The sequence below is a fragment of the Coturnix japonica genome, chromosome 7, assembly GCF_001577835.2.
Source record: "Coturnix japonica isolate 7356 chromosome 7, Coturnix japonica 2.1, whole genome shotgun sequence".
Taxonomy (NCBI): Eukaryota; Metazoa; Chordata; class Aves; order Galliformes; family Phasianidae; genus Coturnix; species Coturnix japonica.
Genome location: NC_029522.1, coordinates 30,489,662 through 30,508,213, shown reverse-complemented (window position 1 = coordinate 30,508,213; position 18,552 = coordinate 30,489,662). Strand labels below are relative to the sequence as shown.

General features: G+C 52.0%; 1 protein-coding gene across 7 annotated transcripts in view; it reads left to right on the top strand.

Annotated features, from left to right (window-relative positions):
- FMNL2 (formin like 2) overlaps nt 1-18,552 on the top strand; it is a 97,033-nt gene that overhangs the window by 28,423 nt on the left and 50,058 nt on the right. For all 7 annotated transcript variants that reach the window (XM_015869096.2, XM_015869101.2, XM_015869098.2 and 4 more), the window contains exon 2: nt 16,670-16,753. In XM_015869096.2, coding sequence (XP_015724582.1) covers nt 16,670-16,753 — 84 coding nt within the window. The remainder of the gene's footprint in view (nt 1-16,669; nt 16,754-18,552) is intronic.

Genomic DNA, 18,552 nt, shown 5'->3' with positions numbered 1-18,552 from the left:
TTTTCCGGATACATCAGCAGATGTCCATGGAAGTGCTAAATCTGCACCCTGCCTGACCTCTGCTATTGAGGAAGGTAAATCACTTCTGGCAGGAGGCTGCCCAGAATATCTGCATTGCCGCTGTAAACAAATCTAATTAAAGAAGAGTCTTACAAGGGTTTTTTTCCTCCCTGCTAATATTTTAATCAGTAACCTATATTGGCACAGTGCCTACGTGAGGTTCTTCTACATTGTGGTGCTTTCTCAGGAGGTGGAAAGTTTTGCCGTTGTTTCTTCTTAAAACATCTTTTGGGCAGAGAATAACTTGGAGATTGGGTCAGAGGATGAGAGGTAATGCTTGGAACATGGCTTGGAGCAAGGTGCATTAAGCCTGTGTTCTGGGGGTGTAGCTGTGCTGCAGTCCCTGGGCTCTCTTAGCCCGGTCTGTGGCACTGCAGGGCCAGGAGGAGCCTCAGCTGGAGGGGCTGGGGGTGAAGCAGCATCCATGCTGAGCGCTCAGTCTCTGTCTGGTCATGTTGGCTGCTCAGCCTCCCGCTGTTGCTGTTTCTATGGGTTGTTCTCTTGATCCTACCCATCTTATTAACAATTTTTGATTGCTGTTTCATTGGCAGTTAAGGAATCCTGCTGGGATCTAAGGGTCGGCTCCTAAATCTACCTGAATTCGGCAAAGTAAGCATAGCCCCTTCCTAAGGTGCTGCCTGTAGGATGTGGTGCACGGACCTGCTCAGCACTCAGAGCTGGCTTCTCACCTCCTGCACAGATGTCCTCTGCTGGTCAATTTACTGCACTGATCAATTCAGTAGGACATAAGGGTGGGGAACTGCACCTGTTGGAGTGCTGGTAGTGAAAATATTGACCTCTCGCTGCCTTCAGTGGGAGTTGTTGGCTTGGGCTGTTTGCAGCATAGCTCTCGCTCTCATATAATATAGTAAAATTATTATATTGATTAAAAAAATAAATAAGTCAAACCACAACTCCTACATATTAGCAAAATAAACACCGACATAAATATCAGGCTTTGTACTTTGGCTTAAAACAGCTCAGACAGGAAGCTAATACCAACGCCCATTTCAGCAGGAGTCGTGTGCCAGGAAATCAATATGAGGCATTTCCAAATAAGAGCCACGCTCTGCAGGCAGGGAGCCATGAGGGCACGGCATCGTGCAGAGCTGCAGTGCCCATGGGAGCACCAGCCCTATGGGGCACAGCACTGCTGTGTGTCCCTGTGCTGGGGGGCTCCGGGTGGGGGGCTGGGAGGGAGCAGGCAGGGCAGAGATGGCTTCTGGGAGAGAGGAATGGTGTTGCAGGGCTGGGGGAAAGCAGGGTGAGCTCTGAGATATGCACAGAAGGTGATGGAGATGAAGTGTAGGCTTCATGGTGGCTGGACATGAGGGGTGCGGTGTGCGCAGGTGTCAGCTGATGGGTGCTTGGTTTCCATGGGCTGCTTTTAAGAGATGGGGCAAATGCTTCCCAGGTATCTGTGGCTTAGGATCTTTGTAACCTTAGGGGCAGCCCAGACTGAGGAGGCCCCTTGCTGTGCTGTGTGTCTCCTCGACAGCTGTTCCTGAGCCACTTTCCTCTGAACCTGGAAGATCCATGCTGAGATATTAGGGATCATTTCTTCTCCCAAAGAGCAGTCAGGCAGTGGCACAGCTGCCTATGGAAGGGGGTGTCACTGTCCCTGGTGGTGTCACTGTGGCACTGAGGGATGTGGGCAGCATTGGAGCTGCACCATCGCTCTGCTGTCACCTGCCTGTGTTGTGACACAGCTCTGCATCAGTGCCTGCTGGCTCTATGGATAGGAGTTCACCCAACCAGTTTGTCCCTTAAGCCCCTGGCTGATGTGCTGGCATCAGGAAATCAAAAGAGCAGCATGCTGACACGCTGTGCTGTTTTTAAAATACTTGATTGGGGTTGTGGGATGGGTTGGGTGGCTGCTCCGTGTGTACGAGCACTGAGGGCAGAAGTTCAGCGTGGGTTGGACTTCCATAAGAACAAAACTAAGCTGAGTGTGGGGAAGGATATCTCCCTTGGGGCTGTGTGGAAGCCAGGTGATGGTAGGAATAGGAAATAGTTCTGCAGTCTGCTTGGAAACGTCACCAGAAGTTTCTTTGGGCATTGGGAGAAATCAGGATCCTGCTGCATCCTAACCCTGTGTGTGTTGAGAGTTGTGTTCTGAGAACTGTGCCTGTGGGAGCAGCACGGGGTGGGAAGGAGAGCGGTGCTGGGCAGTGAAGTTTTAAGTGCACCTAAATGGCAAAATGGATAACAGAGAACTGTGCTTCATTAAACTCATTGAAATGGACTTAACGGGGTTCTGAGGGCTGCCTTGCAGCCTTAGAACAAAGCACCTGCAGCTTCAGACGGTGCCTGTAAAACTCCAGGACGTGCACGGAGTTTCATTAGTGGCTTTCCTGCTCTGCGTTAGATGTTTTGGTGGATATCACAAGGTCCTAATTGGTAAAACATGTTCTGTTGAAGCAGCCCTCTGCCCTCATGCTTGGCTGGCCATCCAGACGCTGTTTGTCAGGGAACATAGGAGGTGCAGGAAGGCTGACATCTCTTTGCAGCTACGCCCTGATGGTGCTGGAGCAGGGTTTGCTGGGCGTAGCTGCAGGAAGATGTGGCCCGGTGCCCGTGGGGTCCTGCAGTGGGCTGTAAGATCTCCTCTGGGCCTCTGGTAGGTGGGCTGGAAGGGTGCTGGGACAGGCAGTAGGTGCCGGCATCCACCACCAAACAGCAGACCCCTCTCTGCCTGCTCCCACTTGGTTGGGGCACTGAGCATCTCCTTGTACCCCTGTGGGCCGCTGGGCTGGGCACTGAGCATCTCCTGGTACCCGCTGTGACCGCTACAGTGTCGGACTTAGATTTGTGACTGCCGGGTGGGATGTTCCCAGCCTACAAAGCGCACAGTGATTTGGGATGGCCCATGGGACGTGCCTGGGTCCGTGGCTGCTGCTGCCCGTGTCACTGTGCCGGGTTTGGCTCCGTGCACTGGCTGCTTTGCGGATGAGCTCTGTTTCTGGGAGGGCTGGAAGTGAACATGGTTTATTCTTTTTCTTTCTGAGCAATTGAGTGATGTTCAATTTTGGGTGGTTCTGTTTTTCTTCTGACAAATGCTTTTGGAAGAGGACAGCCGCAGCAGCGGATTGCACAAGAGGTGCTGGCCAGCAGCAGCGGGGATGTGGGGGCCGGCACCTCCCGGCCAAGGGGAGAGGCTCTGTGTGTGCTGCTGAGCTGATCCCAGCACTGCCTTCCTCTGTCGGTACCAGAATAGCCTTAGATCTGGAGACACGGTGCATGCACTGAGAACATATCTGTGGAGCATGGGAGAGGTGCGACCACAGCCTGACTGCAGGCAGAGGTGCCAGAGGAGTTAATTAAGTGTCCTCCAACAGATACTTTTAGTCCATAGCGACCTTTTGTGTCTGGTCCTACCTGCCTTCTGGTACTCTTCCCATTTTTGGGCATATGGGCTCTTCTTTCTCATGCAGGTGTCCTTCAGCTGCAAAATTCAAGGTTTCCATATGGAAGATCTATAGCTGCTGCTTCGTAGAATCATAGGGCCACAGAGTAGCCAGGTTAGAAGGGACCTTAAGGAACCTAGAACTGCAGAATGGGTTGGGTTGGATGAGATCCCAGCCCTGCCATGGGCTGCCTGCCCCCCAGCTCAGGCTGCCCAGGGCCCATCCATGGCCTGGGGCACCTTCAGGGATGGGGCACCACAGCTCTGGGCAGTGCCAGGGCCTCACTGCCTCTGGGTAAGGAATTTCCTCTTAGCATCTCCCCTCTTTTAGTTCAAACCCATTCTCCCTTGTCTTATGGCTGTCAGCTCGCTCTCTGCGTGTTGCTCTGCAGCTCTCACAGAAAGGGTTTGCTGACGCTGATGGACATCACTGCAGAGGTGATGGTACAGGTGATGGTACAGAGAATGAGTGCAGAATGGTTCCCTGCAGGGCAGCACGTTGCTGAGGAGCCCCTGCTATTCCTCCCAGCCATTTAGTGCAGGCTGTTGGCCATCAGTTATCAGAGCCCGGTGCCTTGGGAGCAAACGTGTGTGTCTGGAAGGAGCATTAATTACCGCTTTTTGAGCTGTGTGATTCGGGAATTGATCATCTTTCCTAGTCCCTCAGTGCTGTGAAGGAGCCGGTTGCTTTGTGTTTTTCTTGGCACAGTGTTAGGATGGGCATTAGCCAGCCAGATCTGCACTGGCTCCTGCGGAGAGGAATTAAGATGGATGTGGTGCTCGGGGAGTTTCACACCGGCCTTATAATGCTCTCGTTCTGTCTCATTTTAAGCTAACAGCGCGTCATTTTGGCTGGTACGAGTGGTGTAGCTGAGCAGCAAAGCTGCCCATTTTAATGCTACCAATTGCAGTTAATGGGAAATACTGGCTGTGAAATAGGAATGCTTACCTCTGAAGGCACCTCTCTTTTCTAGCCGCCCCTCTAATGAGTAGAAGCGATGGTTGGACTTGCCCCAGGACATTCAGTGCTAGCTGGAATATTGCCTCTGCTTGGAAGGCGTGGAGAAGATTTTGGTTTGCAGAGATGGGCTGTGTCCCCGTCCAGCTCCCATACTCAGTGCCCCCCAGGCTGATGCTCTGTGCTGCTCTGGGGAGCTTCGGGGTGCTTTGTGCTGTGTGTGTCCCCTCCAAGCAGGTGACCCTGGTTGTGACTTGTGCTCCACAGCCCTTCCTGCTCCAGGACTCACAGGAGGGCCTGACTCGTGCGCTTTAGAGGCTGGTTTTACTAATGCTTCCTACTAGACTTAAAGGAAAAAAGTCTTCCTGTTGTTCTTCTCAGCATTTCCCAGGATGGCCTGTGATCTCCTCACCCTTAGGGTGCTGTTCCTTTGCTGGATGTCAAAGCCTGCACTGGGAGCACAGCCCTGCTGAGCTGGGAGGGGCCTTCTGGCATGGAGCAGAGAAGCACAGTGAGCTCATTTCCCACTCCTGAAGCGGCCTGTGGACTGAATTAGCCACCTGCTCCAGAGATGGGCCCTGAGGATCGAGCCCTGCCTCTGCATGTACTGCGACCTCTGCAGGGCTGGGGCAGAGCTATGGGGATGTTTGGGGCAGAGCTGTGGGGATGGATGGGGCAGAGCTGTGGGGATGGATGGGGCAGAGCTGTGGGGATGGATGGGGCAGAGCTGTGGGGATGTTTGGGGCAGAGCTATAGGGATGGATGGGGCAGCTGTCTGTGCTCAGCCCCATTGGCCCTCTGGAACCCCATGGAGTGAGAAGGAGGTGAGCTGAGGAGCAGAGCCTCTCCCAACACCTCACCTTCAGAACAGGACTTCAGGGCTGCTTCCAAGGAAGGAAACATCTTTTGGCTGTTTCCGTTGTTACCAGGCTTTGCAAATATTTATAAAATAACATTGTGAAAGCTCCCAGCCTGTGAGCCGGATGTGTGGGGACCTTACACTTACACTGTGCTCCTCAGTGGGTCCCTTATAGCCTGGCAGTACTTGTGTCAAGTGAGCGGGAGCTGCCCATATGGACATGCACATCCTGACCCTGCCATTGCCTGGGATGCTTATGCTTCAATCCCAGTGCACAGAGGGGCATGTTCATAGCACACAGCCCAGACTTGTAAGCTGAATTTCAGTTTTGCACATAAATGGGCACAGGATGGGCAAAAGACCATGCAGCATCTGGGAGTTGGTCTATTAAAGCCTCATTACCACCTCATTTGGAGCAGGTAAACCTTAGAAAGCTTTCACTCGTTCTTTCTGTGCCTTTTTGACCTTTCCGTAGCAGAGACCTGGCTGCTTGTGCCTCTGACCTGTGTGGATGGGGGCACTGAGGTGTGAGCGTGGCAGTGGTACATGAGTGCAGGGAGGAGTATTTTTCCCCTTGCCATCTCCATGGGAGGCTGAGGGCTGCCTGCGGCTGGAGCACAGCGCTGGCTCTGCAATCCCTCTGCCAGGGTGCAGGGCTGCAAACACCCTCCCAGTATGGAAGTGTCCTTTTTTAATCCCTTTCTGTGGTGGATCCTCCCTCACCTCTTGGCAGTCTGGGGATGGATGGGGGCAGGCAGCTGAGCCCTGTCCTGTGGAAGCCTGTGCTCCTCTGTGTGCACAGCAAAAGGCTTTGGGGGCTTGCACCAATTTGCATGTGCTGCTTGCTCATACTAATACTTCCTGGTGAGTTGTTGCTTTAAGGAGGAAAAAATAGATGTAACTAGATCCCCCCAATCCCTTTAATAAATACCAGATGTGCTTCCATGAGAAATTCAGGTTTCCTGCTCAGCAGCCGGTCCCTCTTTTTGCTCCATGGTGCCAGGCAGGATTCATTCCACTCACCGCTCGGTGATGCTGCCTGAGAGCCGAGGCTCATCCTCATGCAGTGCCATGCCTGGTTCCTGTGTGAGTGGTTTAACCCAATTCCCATCCAGCGTGGGAAGCTGCAGGGAGTCAGGGCTCAGCTGCACGGCAACGTCTTCGTCCTGGCATTCCTAAGGGCTCTGAGTTCATGCAACTCAGCCATTGAAAGGACAGAATGTCGCTGGTGCTGGGCGATGCCCTTTCGTGTAGGTGCCTCTTGGTTTGTGTAGCAGGCTGTGTGCATGGGAAATTAATGTGCCTCCACGTGGATGCATGATGCGGTGTGCAACAGGGACTAAAGCATGCTCATTAGCAGAAAAGAGCCCCTTGGTACATAGCTGTTCTCAGTTCTTGGTTGTCCCTGTGCCCCACAGCCTGCAACTCCAGGCTCATCCCAGACACCTGCTGACAGTGCTGGCGTTAATGGGGGTTAATCAAAAGAGCATTAGCACTTAATTTGGGGCTCTTAATGAATGGCAGAGCCTTCTGGAGAGGCATTAGGTAGCTTAGCCTCCTTTTCTTCTTCTTTTGTTGATGTTTACAGTGTCAAGGTCATCAAATGAGAACTAGAGGCAGGGGAGGGCTGTGTGCTCCTGGCTCCCTTCTGGAGGGGTTGAGCTGTTTGCCATTGGCCTGAGACAGTGCTTCCCAGGAAAGCTGGTCTGGAATGAGACCCTACGTCCTGTCTGGACAGTTGTGCAGCAGCCCTGCTGCTCCCTGCTGCCGTATCATTTCCCACCGCAGTGGGTTGGATTTTCCCCTGCTACCTACAACACCCCTCGCAGTCTGCAGGCGTATGTCGGCCTGTGTGAGCTCAGGGCTGGGGAGCAGCGCGGGGGCACTGCTGGAACCTCGAACAGAGAGCTTTTCCAGATGACAGTGCAAGCTGTCTGGTCTCCACGCGCTGTAAAGAGCCCAGACAGAGCTCTTGAATGTCTCCACCCTAGCTAAGGGATGGGGCTCCCATCCCTTGGTGGATTGCTGGCATGAAAATAGGAATATGGGGGTGTATTAATTCCTAGAGCGTTCACGTGAGCCGGGGTTTGTTTGTGGAGCTGTGGGGACTGCAGGGAGCAGCACAGCCAGCACAGCTCACTCCCCAGTAAATGCACTGTGTTATGATTAACTCAGGAGAGATTTATGGTCAGGTAGCAGGCAGCTTTCAGAGCCTAAGCTGGACAGTAATAAAACGTCTGTATATTCATCAGATGTAAATACGACCTCGGTTTTGTTAACACCTGTGGATTTTCTCCATCCCCTTGGCATCGAGGGGGGGATTCTAGAAGGATCCATCAGTGCAGTCACTAATCAAAGCCATCCAGCATCTCTCCAGTCGCTGTGGGTAACAAACTCCACAAGTGCCCTGTGAGCCCTGGTTGGTGCAGCCAGCCCTGCTCTGCCCACACCTACACCCTGCGGGAGGAGCTGCTCCAGGCAGGAGGTGCAGCGCTGCAGGCAGTGCCCTTGCACATTTATGGCTGCTCTAATTCATGTTTATCAACATACATCAAAGGGATTTTTGATGAAATACAAGGTCCTGTTTACACTCTTCACATATTGCGCTGTGAAAATGATGAGGCGGATACCTTGGTGGAAGCTCTCTGAGATTAAATGAGGAGTGTATTGGTGGATAAACAAAGGCCGTTGTAACATGTGTGTTATCATCAGGTGAGAAAACCCACAGGAATAAGGAAGACAGTGGAAGTATGACTGGAGCCAGAGAGAAATTGTTCCTCATATCCAGCGTGCCCCTCCCCTGCTGCAACCTGAGGCCATCACCTCTCGTCCCATTGCTGCATTCATTGCAGTGGGTTGCACTATGTAACCTGTGTGCAGATAGAGGCCCTCATGGAATTCACAAAACACACTTAACTGCTTGTATGTGGCACGTATGAAGCACAGAGCCGTGTTTCTGGTGGCAGGTATCTGTGTCAGTGTGGTACCATTGCAGTGCTTCTGACATTTGGTGTTTGGCCTCTCACAGAGGTGAAAAATAGTATCCTGACCGGCCCACTATTTTCCAGCATCTGAGCAAAGAACTCGAATGTGCACATCTCTGCATTAGTTATGTTCAATGCGGTTCATGGCTGAGTGTGCCGTTGGGTGATGTGTGCCATGAGTGACTCAGGGACGTCCTGTGAAAGTTTATTGGAAGTGGATTAGAAGCAGCGCAGCTTTTGAAGCTCTGGGAAGATGAAATCCATGATGCTTCAGTGACTCCGGTGTGTGCTGGAAACTTGAGCGTGCTGATCATAAGCAGAAGCCCAGAAAATGCGGTTAGGGCTTTATTTGGAAAAAGTAACCTAGTAGAAGCTTTTATGGAGAAGCTTTTATGGGTCTAGCATTGAACTTTAGGATTGGTTTGGGGATGGCCGCAGTAAAAGTGTTTAAAGAATAACCAAACCCGTGCAGTCACTCAGTTGCTGCATGTCTTCCAGGGGGGTTTTGTCCCGTGTCTCAAAGCTCAGAAGAGTTTCTATGTTGCTGCAAGGGTTTTGGTGCCGGGCTCCATGTCGTTGCTTCCAGATTTTGGGAGGGAAACCAAACAGAGCTGCTAGGCCAAGGGATGTGGCTGTACATGTGGGGGTGTGCAGCAGGGAGACTGATAGTGCTGCCTGTGCTGGGATGAACATCCCGGGGCTGCAGGGTTGGTGCTCATGTGGGGTGAATGGGGAAGGCTGACATTGGAGAAACTCCACTTCCTTAACCCAAAGCTGGGGATAGTACAGTGCATTGGGTCATGAGGTGTGCTCTGTTCGCTATGGCAGCTATTCATGTAGCAGTAAATTGTAGAACCATGGAAGCGTTAAGGTTGGAAAAGATCCCTGGTGTCCGTGTCCACCCCACAGCCCTCTGCCATGGCCTTTGTCCTCCAGTGCCACATCCAGTCTGGGCACCCCCGGGATGGTGACCCCCACTCCCTGGGCAGCTGTGCAATGCCTGGCTGCTCTTTGGAGAAGTATTTCCCGATATCCAACCTGAAAGCTGCTAGAAACAGCATTTGAGACTTGTGTAATGCCCATGTGTGCCATTGGGTTGTGTTGGCTCGGTGCTGTGTGAGTGCCCTGCAAGGAACTGCACAGCACTCGAGGCCGCCTCTGCCTGCACCAGCTCCTCATTCATCTTTCATGGCACAGTGTCTGGCAGTGTGTGTGCACTGTGTAAAAGCTAATGTAGTGCTCAGTTTGACATTGGGAGTGCTGTGCAATCTCCATCTCATGATGGTGAATGAGCTGGGAGGCAGAGGAGGAGGAGAGCAGGGGCTTTTCAGTGGGCATTACCTGGCTATGGACATGGGCAAGGACAGCCTGTGGCTGTCAGGAAGGCAATGGGCTTTCTTTGCAGTGCTGTGTTTTTGCAATCAGTTATATTCCCAAATTGGGCCAAAATAACATGAGGGAAAATGAAGGCTGTTGCTTGGGAGCTGTGATGACAGTACAAAAGGAAAGAGTACTGCTCTCTGTCAAGGACATCTCTCTGCCAAGGGAAGCACTGCTGATGCAGCTGCAGCAGGAGAGGTCCTACATGCACAGGGGTCCTGGCTGGGAGGGCAGGGGACTCTCTTGAGAGTGGGACCCCATCAGTTGGTATGGAGTCCATCCCCTTACTCCAGCAACTTCATAAAAGCCTGCAGTGAAATGGCTGTTAACGTTCCATCAGTGAATAGGCATGTTGGGGCCTTGGTGGGAGCAATGGGAGGGAACTGGGACTGCCCAGCACAGAGCAGCCTTGTTTGGGACTGGCCCTTGTGCAGTGCAACCCTGCCATGTCTCAGACCCATGTAGGCTGCTGCGGGTGGTTCATGTATTCAAAGTGAGCATTGAGTTCTCCCAAATACAGCCAATTGCCTCATGGTATATGCAGCCAATTGTATAAACAGAGCTTTGCTGCTTGTAGGTGATTTGCTTTACCTGCTTGTTGCAGGTGATGTTTAACGATGCTCTGGGGCTGCTGCATTCTCTCCTGGTGCTCTCAGGCTTCCCCACCTGCCACGGCTTTGCCTTGTCCTTAGAACACACAGGCAGACGTAGCGTAAGGATGGAGAGCCCTGGGGGTCAGATGTTGTGGGGTAGGAGATGGGGTGGCCTCAGTGCACGAGGAGTTTCTCATTACAGCTAGAAAGTCACACGGCTGTGGTTTTCTTTGGCCATTTGCCCCTTCTGTTGGGTGCAGTGGTGCTGGTAGTGGTCAGACCTGTAAATATTTCCAGTGTAAACCAGAGTTTATGGCACGCCTGTAAAAATTCACATGGCTTTGGAGCCTGGCGTATGGGAGCCTCTGCTCATGTTTACATATTTCAGTATAACAAACTTCCAGATAAATTGCCTTCACAGTTCATCAAGTACTTGAATGCAGAAAAGACGAGGTAAATAGTTTGCACTGTTTAAGAAGTGCTTATCGCTTCGGCCTGTTTTGCTGTTTATAGCTTCTTGTTTGCTTAGTCTAAAGCACCAGGTAGGTTTGCCTCCTGGAGTTCCTGATCCTCCTGAGCTTTGGCTTCCTGGCCTTGACATCTTTTCCATATTGGAGTTATTTAAGAATATCACCAAGGGATGCCTTGGCCCAGCGCACGCAGGGTGGTTTGTTGGTGAGCATCTCCTCCAGCCAATGGCTGCAGGGCACAGGGCTGGGGAGGGAGCCCTGAGAATCCTACAATGGCCTGTGTTGCAAAGGCCCACAGTGCTCATCCAGCTCCAACCCCCTGCTGTGTGCAGGGTCACCAACCAGCAGCCCAGGCTGCCCAGAGCCACATCCAGCCTGGCCTTGAATGCCTGCAGGGATGGGGCATCCACAGCCTCCTTGGGCAACCTGTGAACAGTGCGTCACCACCCTCTGGGTGCTGCACCTGACAGAAGAGGCTGGGTAGGCTCAGGCCAGACACCTGTGTGCTTTAAACTATGAAACTGATCAGACTGTTTTTTAACTGGACTGTTAATTACCTGATGAAGTGTTACAAGCTGTGGTTGCTCCATGTGGGTCAGCTGCCTCTGTCCTCCCACTGAGGTTCAGCTGCAGGACGGGATTCTCTGTGAGCCCAGTGTTCTGTTACACAGCACCAGGCTGTTTGGGAGATGGGATTTACACCTCTGGATAGAGCTGACTGTTCCGTACGGTTGCTTTTGTGCTGAGCTTGCGCAGCCCTCTTGCACAGATGGCTTTTGACAGTCACTGGTAGGTGCTGCTGGCAGTGCTGCTAATTTTTCCTTTTCAGCAGAGTGGTTGATAGGCAGCTATTCAGTTACACAGCTGGGTCTGCAGCGTTGGCTCTGGGGGCTTTGTAGTGAACAACGTCAGGCAGAATGGGAATCCTGGTTAGAGCACAGCTTTTATTCAGAGGATTCCTTGTAAAGCTGATAAGAACTAATAAATGGTAAGAGGAAGAGCCCGTCAGCAAGTTGGGAGACTGTGATTGTCCCAGCTCTCAGCCTTCACCTTCTGTTCTGCACTGCTGTGTGCTGGCAGGGGATCAGGAAGGTGCAAGTCTACAGAGAGGAGGAGGTGTGTTGTTCTAGGCAGCACATTCAGCATTTCATGGCAGTGGTAGAAATGAGATGTCCAGCACATCTCTGTGCATCTCCCACCACATCCTGACACACGGTGCCCAGCAGCTGCTGTGCTATGGCTCCTGGCTGCTGGGACTGCTCCCAGCTCCTGGCAAGTGTGAGCATAGGCTGGAGCTGGAATGCACTTTCCCAGACATTTCACTAAAAGCTCTTTAATTTTGGATTATGTGGTGTGCCTTATCAGTGGTGAGTGCATTTGAATGAGTGAGTAAAGCGGTGAGGCCGTAATCTTCCGGGATGGGTGAGTCAGCTGTGAGCTGGGCTCTGGGCTCTTGCAGCATGAAACAGTTTCTCAGTATCGAATTAATGAGGTTTCAGCTTTTCTGAAATCTGAAAAGTATTAGTCTGGGTCTGAATTTCTGAATGGTATAAACAGCCCCGTGGTGAGAGCAGCCGTCGCTGGCCACCAGGACGTTCGAGATGCTTCTCAGATGGAATTTCAGCAGCCAATGTCAGCAGGACCCAGCTTGGCTCACACCTCTGCTCCTGCCCCAGGGCTGCAGCTGCAGCTCCCACTGCTTGTTGGGAGCACTGGGAAGGAGCTGAGCTCCCCACCATGTGCACATGCTGTCTGTGTAGGATCCCCATGTGTGCATGGTGAAACACATCCTTACCCTGCTGTTGTTTGCGCAGTGCTGATGCTAGTGGGGGTCTCAGTGGAGCAGTGTGAGATTCACGTCTCAAAGAGCTCTCAGGTTAGGATAGCGTGTCGTCAATATGCATATGTTGCTGCTGAGACAGCGAAGAAGTGATCTGCAAAGCAGCACAGCAGCTTCAATGGGGACCACGGAGGAAGGAGCAATGAGCGATGTCAGCTGTGGGTATGTGGGGTCGGTGAGGAGCCCTGGGATGCACACAGATGTGTGAATGAGAGTCCTGCACTGAGTCCCAGCCCTGCACATGGATGTCTGCAGGGACAGCTGCCTTGTTGGGAGTGTCTGTGTGCTGTGTGCCGGGCTTTTAGATCAAAAAATGGTTTGACAGGGAAAAAAATGGGGGAGAAGGAGGATTAGAACAATAAGTAGATTTAATTTTAGCCCTGCATGGATTCCTCGTAAAGTCAGCACACCCAGAATTGCCTCACTGGCCTCTGGCTTTCCTAAATAAACACACCGTAGCAGAACTGAGAAGTGAAGCCGTGCAGAGTTACAGAAAGCTGAATTTTAGTGTTATGCAGGAACGTGAAGGGCTCTTTTACTATGGATCCTGGAGTTAAATTGTAACGCTGTACCAAAGCACAGAGAGCTGCCTTAGTAGGCAAGCACTGAAGTCAGCAGCAGAGCTTCACTGACCCACAGGGCTCCCTGCTGGGAAGGGCCGCCTGTTCTTCCTCAGTTTTACAGGTTGGGAGGTATGAATTTGACTTATGGACCAATTTTGGACTTACTTTGTAAGAACTCACAAGGCGTTAAAAAAGCTTTGAAACAGTTCAGGCAGTGCCATAAAACAGTCATGACCGTAACACAGGAAAAATGAGGGTTGCAGCTCATCATCATGGATGCGGCAGAGATAGAGGTGGAAGGCAATAGCTGGGCAGTCAGCAGTGCTGTGCAGAGCCTGCAGGGAGTGAGTGCTGCTGTGAGCTGGGAAATCCCAGGTGAGAACAGGAGGGGAGCAGTCAGCAGCTGAGGAAATGAGCAAGGCTTTGGTGGTGGTGGCTTAATCTGAACGCAAGGAGACCAAGGATATTGTGTAAGCCTCGGTTTGTTCCATCAATGCTACCATGAAGCCGAAAATGTACGCAGGTTTGCTTTCCTCTCTCTTGTGGTTGTACAGATTGGAAATAATCCCACTCAGAGGAAAGGAAGGAGGAGAAAGTGAGCTGGGAATTAGGGCTCGGGAATATAAGCTGCCCTGCCACGTCTCCCAGAGGAGCTGGTATTAACCTGCACCGTGGAGCCACTGGAGCTGCACATGAGCTTTCCTGGTGTTGAGGATTCATTAGCAGAATTGAAGTGGGATTCTGCTATGGGAAGCTACATGTTCTCCTCCACTCACATTATGCCTGCCCCAGGCTGCTGCTGGAAGTGCAGGGGATGCATTGCTGGCTGTGTGTGGGGCTCTGATAGGTGGCAGCATCTCTGCAATGGGCACTGGGCACTCCATCTACTGCCCCTGTCCTGGGCTCTTACCAGTGACACACAAAGGATTGGCTGGCTGTGTCCTTGGGCTTCTGGGCACGGCTCCCCTGGGAGCTCCCGAGAGTAGGAAATGGTTTTCTGTCCTCAGAGGCTGGTGGCAACCTCTCATGGTTTGGGATGGATGTGCTCTAATTGGCTCACTATCGCACACAGGGCCTTTGCTGCGAGCGGATGGATTAGGAGGAGCCTGTCCTGTTTGCTGCTGGCAAACAGCAATGTCATGATGCCAGGCTGTCATGATTCATAAATAAAAAGGATTTAGACTTAAAGATCATAAGATTAGCAAGAAAGAGCAACAGCTTAGTGCCACTAATTAGCAACGCTTATGCTTTTAAGTCACTCAAGATGCCGCCACGTTTGTTTTCCAAAACAATAAGCCTGTAAATTGTCATCAAAATGAAGAATAAGTTAGAAGGAGCTGAGTTCTGTCCTTGCAAGGCAGCTGGGAGAGGTTGGGGTGGTTTGGGGCCGGGCAGGGGGTGCAGTGTCATTCTGCAGCCTGGGGATGCTGTTGGGGTGCTGAGTTGGATGGAGCTGGGCTTTGTCCAATGGGTTAATACATGTATTTCCTTGATGCGCTGCTAGTTTTATTTTTAACTTTCAGGCAATTTAATATTTTGTGGCCCTGCTAGTATTTCCCCCTGGTTTTCCATCTGCTACTGTGATTAAATGAAGTTGTAGCTTTACAATGCCAGTCCAGAGCAAACGAAATGGAAACCTTACCTATATGACTTGGCACGTGGACAGTAGACATGAATAACTTTGGAATTTGTGGGGAAAAAAGAGAAGTTATGTGTGCTTGGAGCCAGAATACGGCCGGGAATCGGCCCCTGCAGACAGGATCGAGCTGTGGCTGCTGTGCTGGATGCCAAAGGCTTCTGAGCCTGAGCTGCCTGGAGGGGGAGGGTGGGAGAAGCGGCAGTGGTGGGCCTGCAGGTAGCCAGAAAGTGCTGTTGTGTGCGATGCCCCTCACCAGAGGACATGGAAGTGGCTGGGAGACTTCTGGGAGTCGTTTCACTGGGCTGCAGGGAGCAAGAAATAACAGGCTGTGAATATGTGAGGTTAATTGTGATGGGAGACAAAGCTGTGCAAGCAGAAGGGTCGAGCCAAGGCGGTGGAACAGCCTTCTGTGCCATAGCTGCTGATGTAAGAGATGTAGAGTGGGGGAGTTCACACTTCGGAATGAAATCAGAATTAATCTGTTGTGAAGTGCATTCACCCCAAACCACTGCCTGGCCTTGTTTCCTTCTCTCAGGCTGCACTCATAGAATCATTAAGGTTGGAGAAGACCTCTGAGATCCCCAACCCCCTCCCCCCTCCCCATGCCCAGTGTCCACATCCCTCAGTGCCACATCCACAGCTCTGGGACACCCCCAGCGATGGTGACCTCCCACTCACTGGGCAGCTGTGCAATGCCTGGCTGCTCTTTGGGGAAGGAAATGTTCCTCATTCCCAACCTGACCCTCCCCTGGTGCAATGTGAGGCTGTCACCTCTTGTCCTATCACTGTTACCAGGGAGCAGAATTGACCTGCACTTTGCTCCAACCTCCTTTCAAGGAGCTGGAGAGAGTAACTGGGCTCTGCTGAGCTCTCAGGATGGCTTCTGGTCCCAGCACCAGCTGATGGGGTGGAATAAGTGTTGCAGTAACCAGGGAGGCTTCCCTTCCAGCTTAGGCCTGAAATATACAGCTTAGCTCTGAAATATGTTTGCATCGTCACAGGTAAGGAATGGCACTTGACAAAGCCCCAGGAAAAATACCAAGGAGTGCATTAAAATGATAAGCGGAACTGATAAGGTGTATGGTGAGAGACTGAGAGGGGAATCAAGGGCAGATAGCATCACAGCCTGTAAATACTATTGACATGACAGCACGGATGAGCAAAGAGAAGAGTGTTTGTTATCTGATAGAAAACAAGCTTCAGGAAGAGCAGCAGCAGAGCAGTGGAAAGGCTCTGGGTATGAGTGATGCTCATCCATTGGTGGAGGTGGCTCAGGTCTGGTGGAAAGTCAGCAGGGATGGGGTGGGAGAGCAGGTGCTTGTGTCCCGGAGCGAGGTATGCGAGCTACAGCTGGAGAGATGCTTCGTGCTCTGGCATGTGGCCTTCCTGTGCCGCACCCTGCTGATGGGAGGCTCTGGAGATGTGGTGCTTGCAGAGCTCTCCTTGTGCTGTGCTGATGGCATTGGAGAGCTGCCCAGGGGTAGGCACCCAGCTGGGCTGTCCTGCACTGCGTTGTGGTGGGCGGCTGTGCTCCCAGCTCCAGCATCACTGTTAGCCAAATAGGGCTGTGTGTGGTGATGTTTGAAAACCTGAACAGCATCCTGCTGTTAAAATAGAATGAAATGGCATTTCAGGACCTTGCCTGGAGAAAACCAGCCTTGTGCAGCGCCCAGGTGCTTGCCTTATCAGTGTGCTCAGGAGTGGAAGGCTCCCAGTGCATCCTGCAGCACAAGGGGCATTGCTGGCACTTCTGGGGCCAAAGGCAATGCTGAGAGAGGTTGTTCCTGAGTAATACCATCAACAGGAATTCACATAAAACAATGAGGGTGACTGCAGCCCTGCTGCCTCGGTTTGCTCACATCTGCTGCCTCCCAAACCCTAACCTGCTGCCTGATGCTCCTTTCTCTCTCTCTGCAGAACTCGATGAACTTGCCTCCTGACAAAGCCCGGCTGCTGCGGCAGTATGACAATGAGAAGAAGTGGGAGCTCATCTGCGACCAGGTGAGGTGGTTGGGGGGCTGATGGCACACACCTCACTAGGAGCACACTTAGGGTTTATCAGTGCAGGACCCTAAAAGGGCACCTTGTAGGAGATGAGCATTTGGGTGGTTTCTGACACTCCTTTCTTGGGCCTCGTGCTCCATTATTGGTAACAAACTCATGGAATCTGTGTGCAGTGGTTGGGTTCTCACCTTGTAAGTAAACTGTGTGATGTCAGTGAGTGATTTGATGCAGTTGGGCACATGGCTTTCCCCATCCTGAGCCACTGCCCCATATGGCTGTAGCTGTCACCTTCAGTGAAAGACAAATGGCGATACAGCTTGAACTCCCCTTCACCTCCAGAGCCTGAGCAGCAGCCTGGGATTAAGCAGCACCATATGCTGAGGCATCCCCTCATGCACGGCTTTGGGGGGGCAGGCGTGGCAGCAGTGTGTAGCAATTAACAAGTTGGTCTGCTGTGACAAGTGGGCAGAAACTGCGTTCTTTAGAGAAAGTGAAGCATGTGAAAGGTGGGGTGTGTGTCTGTGAGCCAGCAGCAAGATCTGCCATGAACTTCAAAGTGATGCTAACGAAAGTGATTGATCCGGGTCTGAAAGAGTGGGATGCTTCCTTGGGATGGCAGTACAGGTACCAGGATGACGGTTCAGCAGAAGGCAGAGTCATGCTGTGAGGTTAGGAGTGTAATAATAAATAGGTTTGTGGGACACTTCCTTAATATCCATTATAGTGCCAGAGCCTCCGATGAAATCCAGTTACCAGATCCATCTTTCCCTGTGTCCCACTCTCCCAGGGGTCGTGCTTAGGGCTGCAGATCTGCAATCTGCCACAGCTGCCCCATGTCCCTGCTGGGTGCTCGCCAGCCACTGAGGATTGGAGCAGCATGGAGCAGGTGTCTGTAACAACACCATAGCACGGCATATGGTGTGTGAAATATTTATATCTGTCCGTGTAATTATGGGATGTGGCTGCAAACACTTCTAGAAATAGATTCTGTATGGAATGTAAGCTGTTAGAGTGGAAGCAAACTTTGCTTGATGTTTTCTATAATAATAAATGTTGTATCTGCTCTAATGAGGTGGATGTGCTTTCTGGTGAGCCACTGCAGGGCTGGCTGTGGGGACTCAGCCAGGGTGGTGCTCTCTGCTCCTTTGTCCTTGTTTTGGTCTTTGTTTTGCCACGCTTTGCTGCAGCTTCCCTATAATCACAGCTTGCTCCCTGCCTTTCTGGGTTGGTGAACAAGGAATACATCTAAGGAGGAGGAGAAGAATGAAACCAGGTCTGGAGGACATGATGTGAGCAGACGACTTCCAGGCAGGAAGAGGAGATAATATGCCCTACTTGATGATCCAAGCCGCTCTCATGGAGTGTTTGGTGGCAATGCTGGCATTTTGGTCCGGCTGTGTGCACTGAACTGTTGGGGGGACGTGGATATTGAGAGGAGAGGTTGTGAGCATTTAGGAAGTTCTTCATTGCCCTCTAATGGCAAGCTGTGGCAGGGGTGGAGATGGTGTCCTGTCCCTTGGAGGTACTGGAGGTACATGGAGAGTAACTAATGAAGAGCACCGAGATGGAGGCATTGTGGTGGCACCCAAACTTCCTGCCCTGAGCTGCTGCTGGAGCTCTCTCCCTACAGTGTGGGACTCCAGAGGAAGGAAGGGGCTGTTTGGCAGACTGGTGGCAGGCGTGGGGTCACGGGGATGGTGGTGGCTTCTCCTGAGCTTTTAGTGCCCAAGGAGCAGTGCTGGTGGTGCCCAAGGGGACAGGGCTGAAGGCCAGGCTGTGCGTGAGCCCAGAAAATG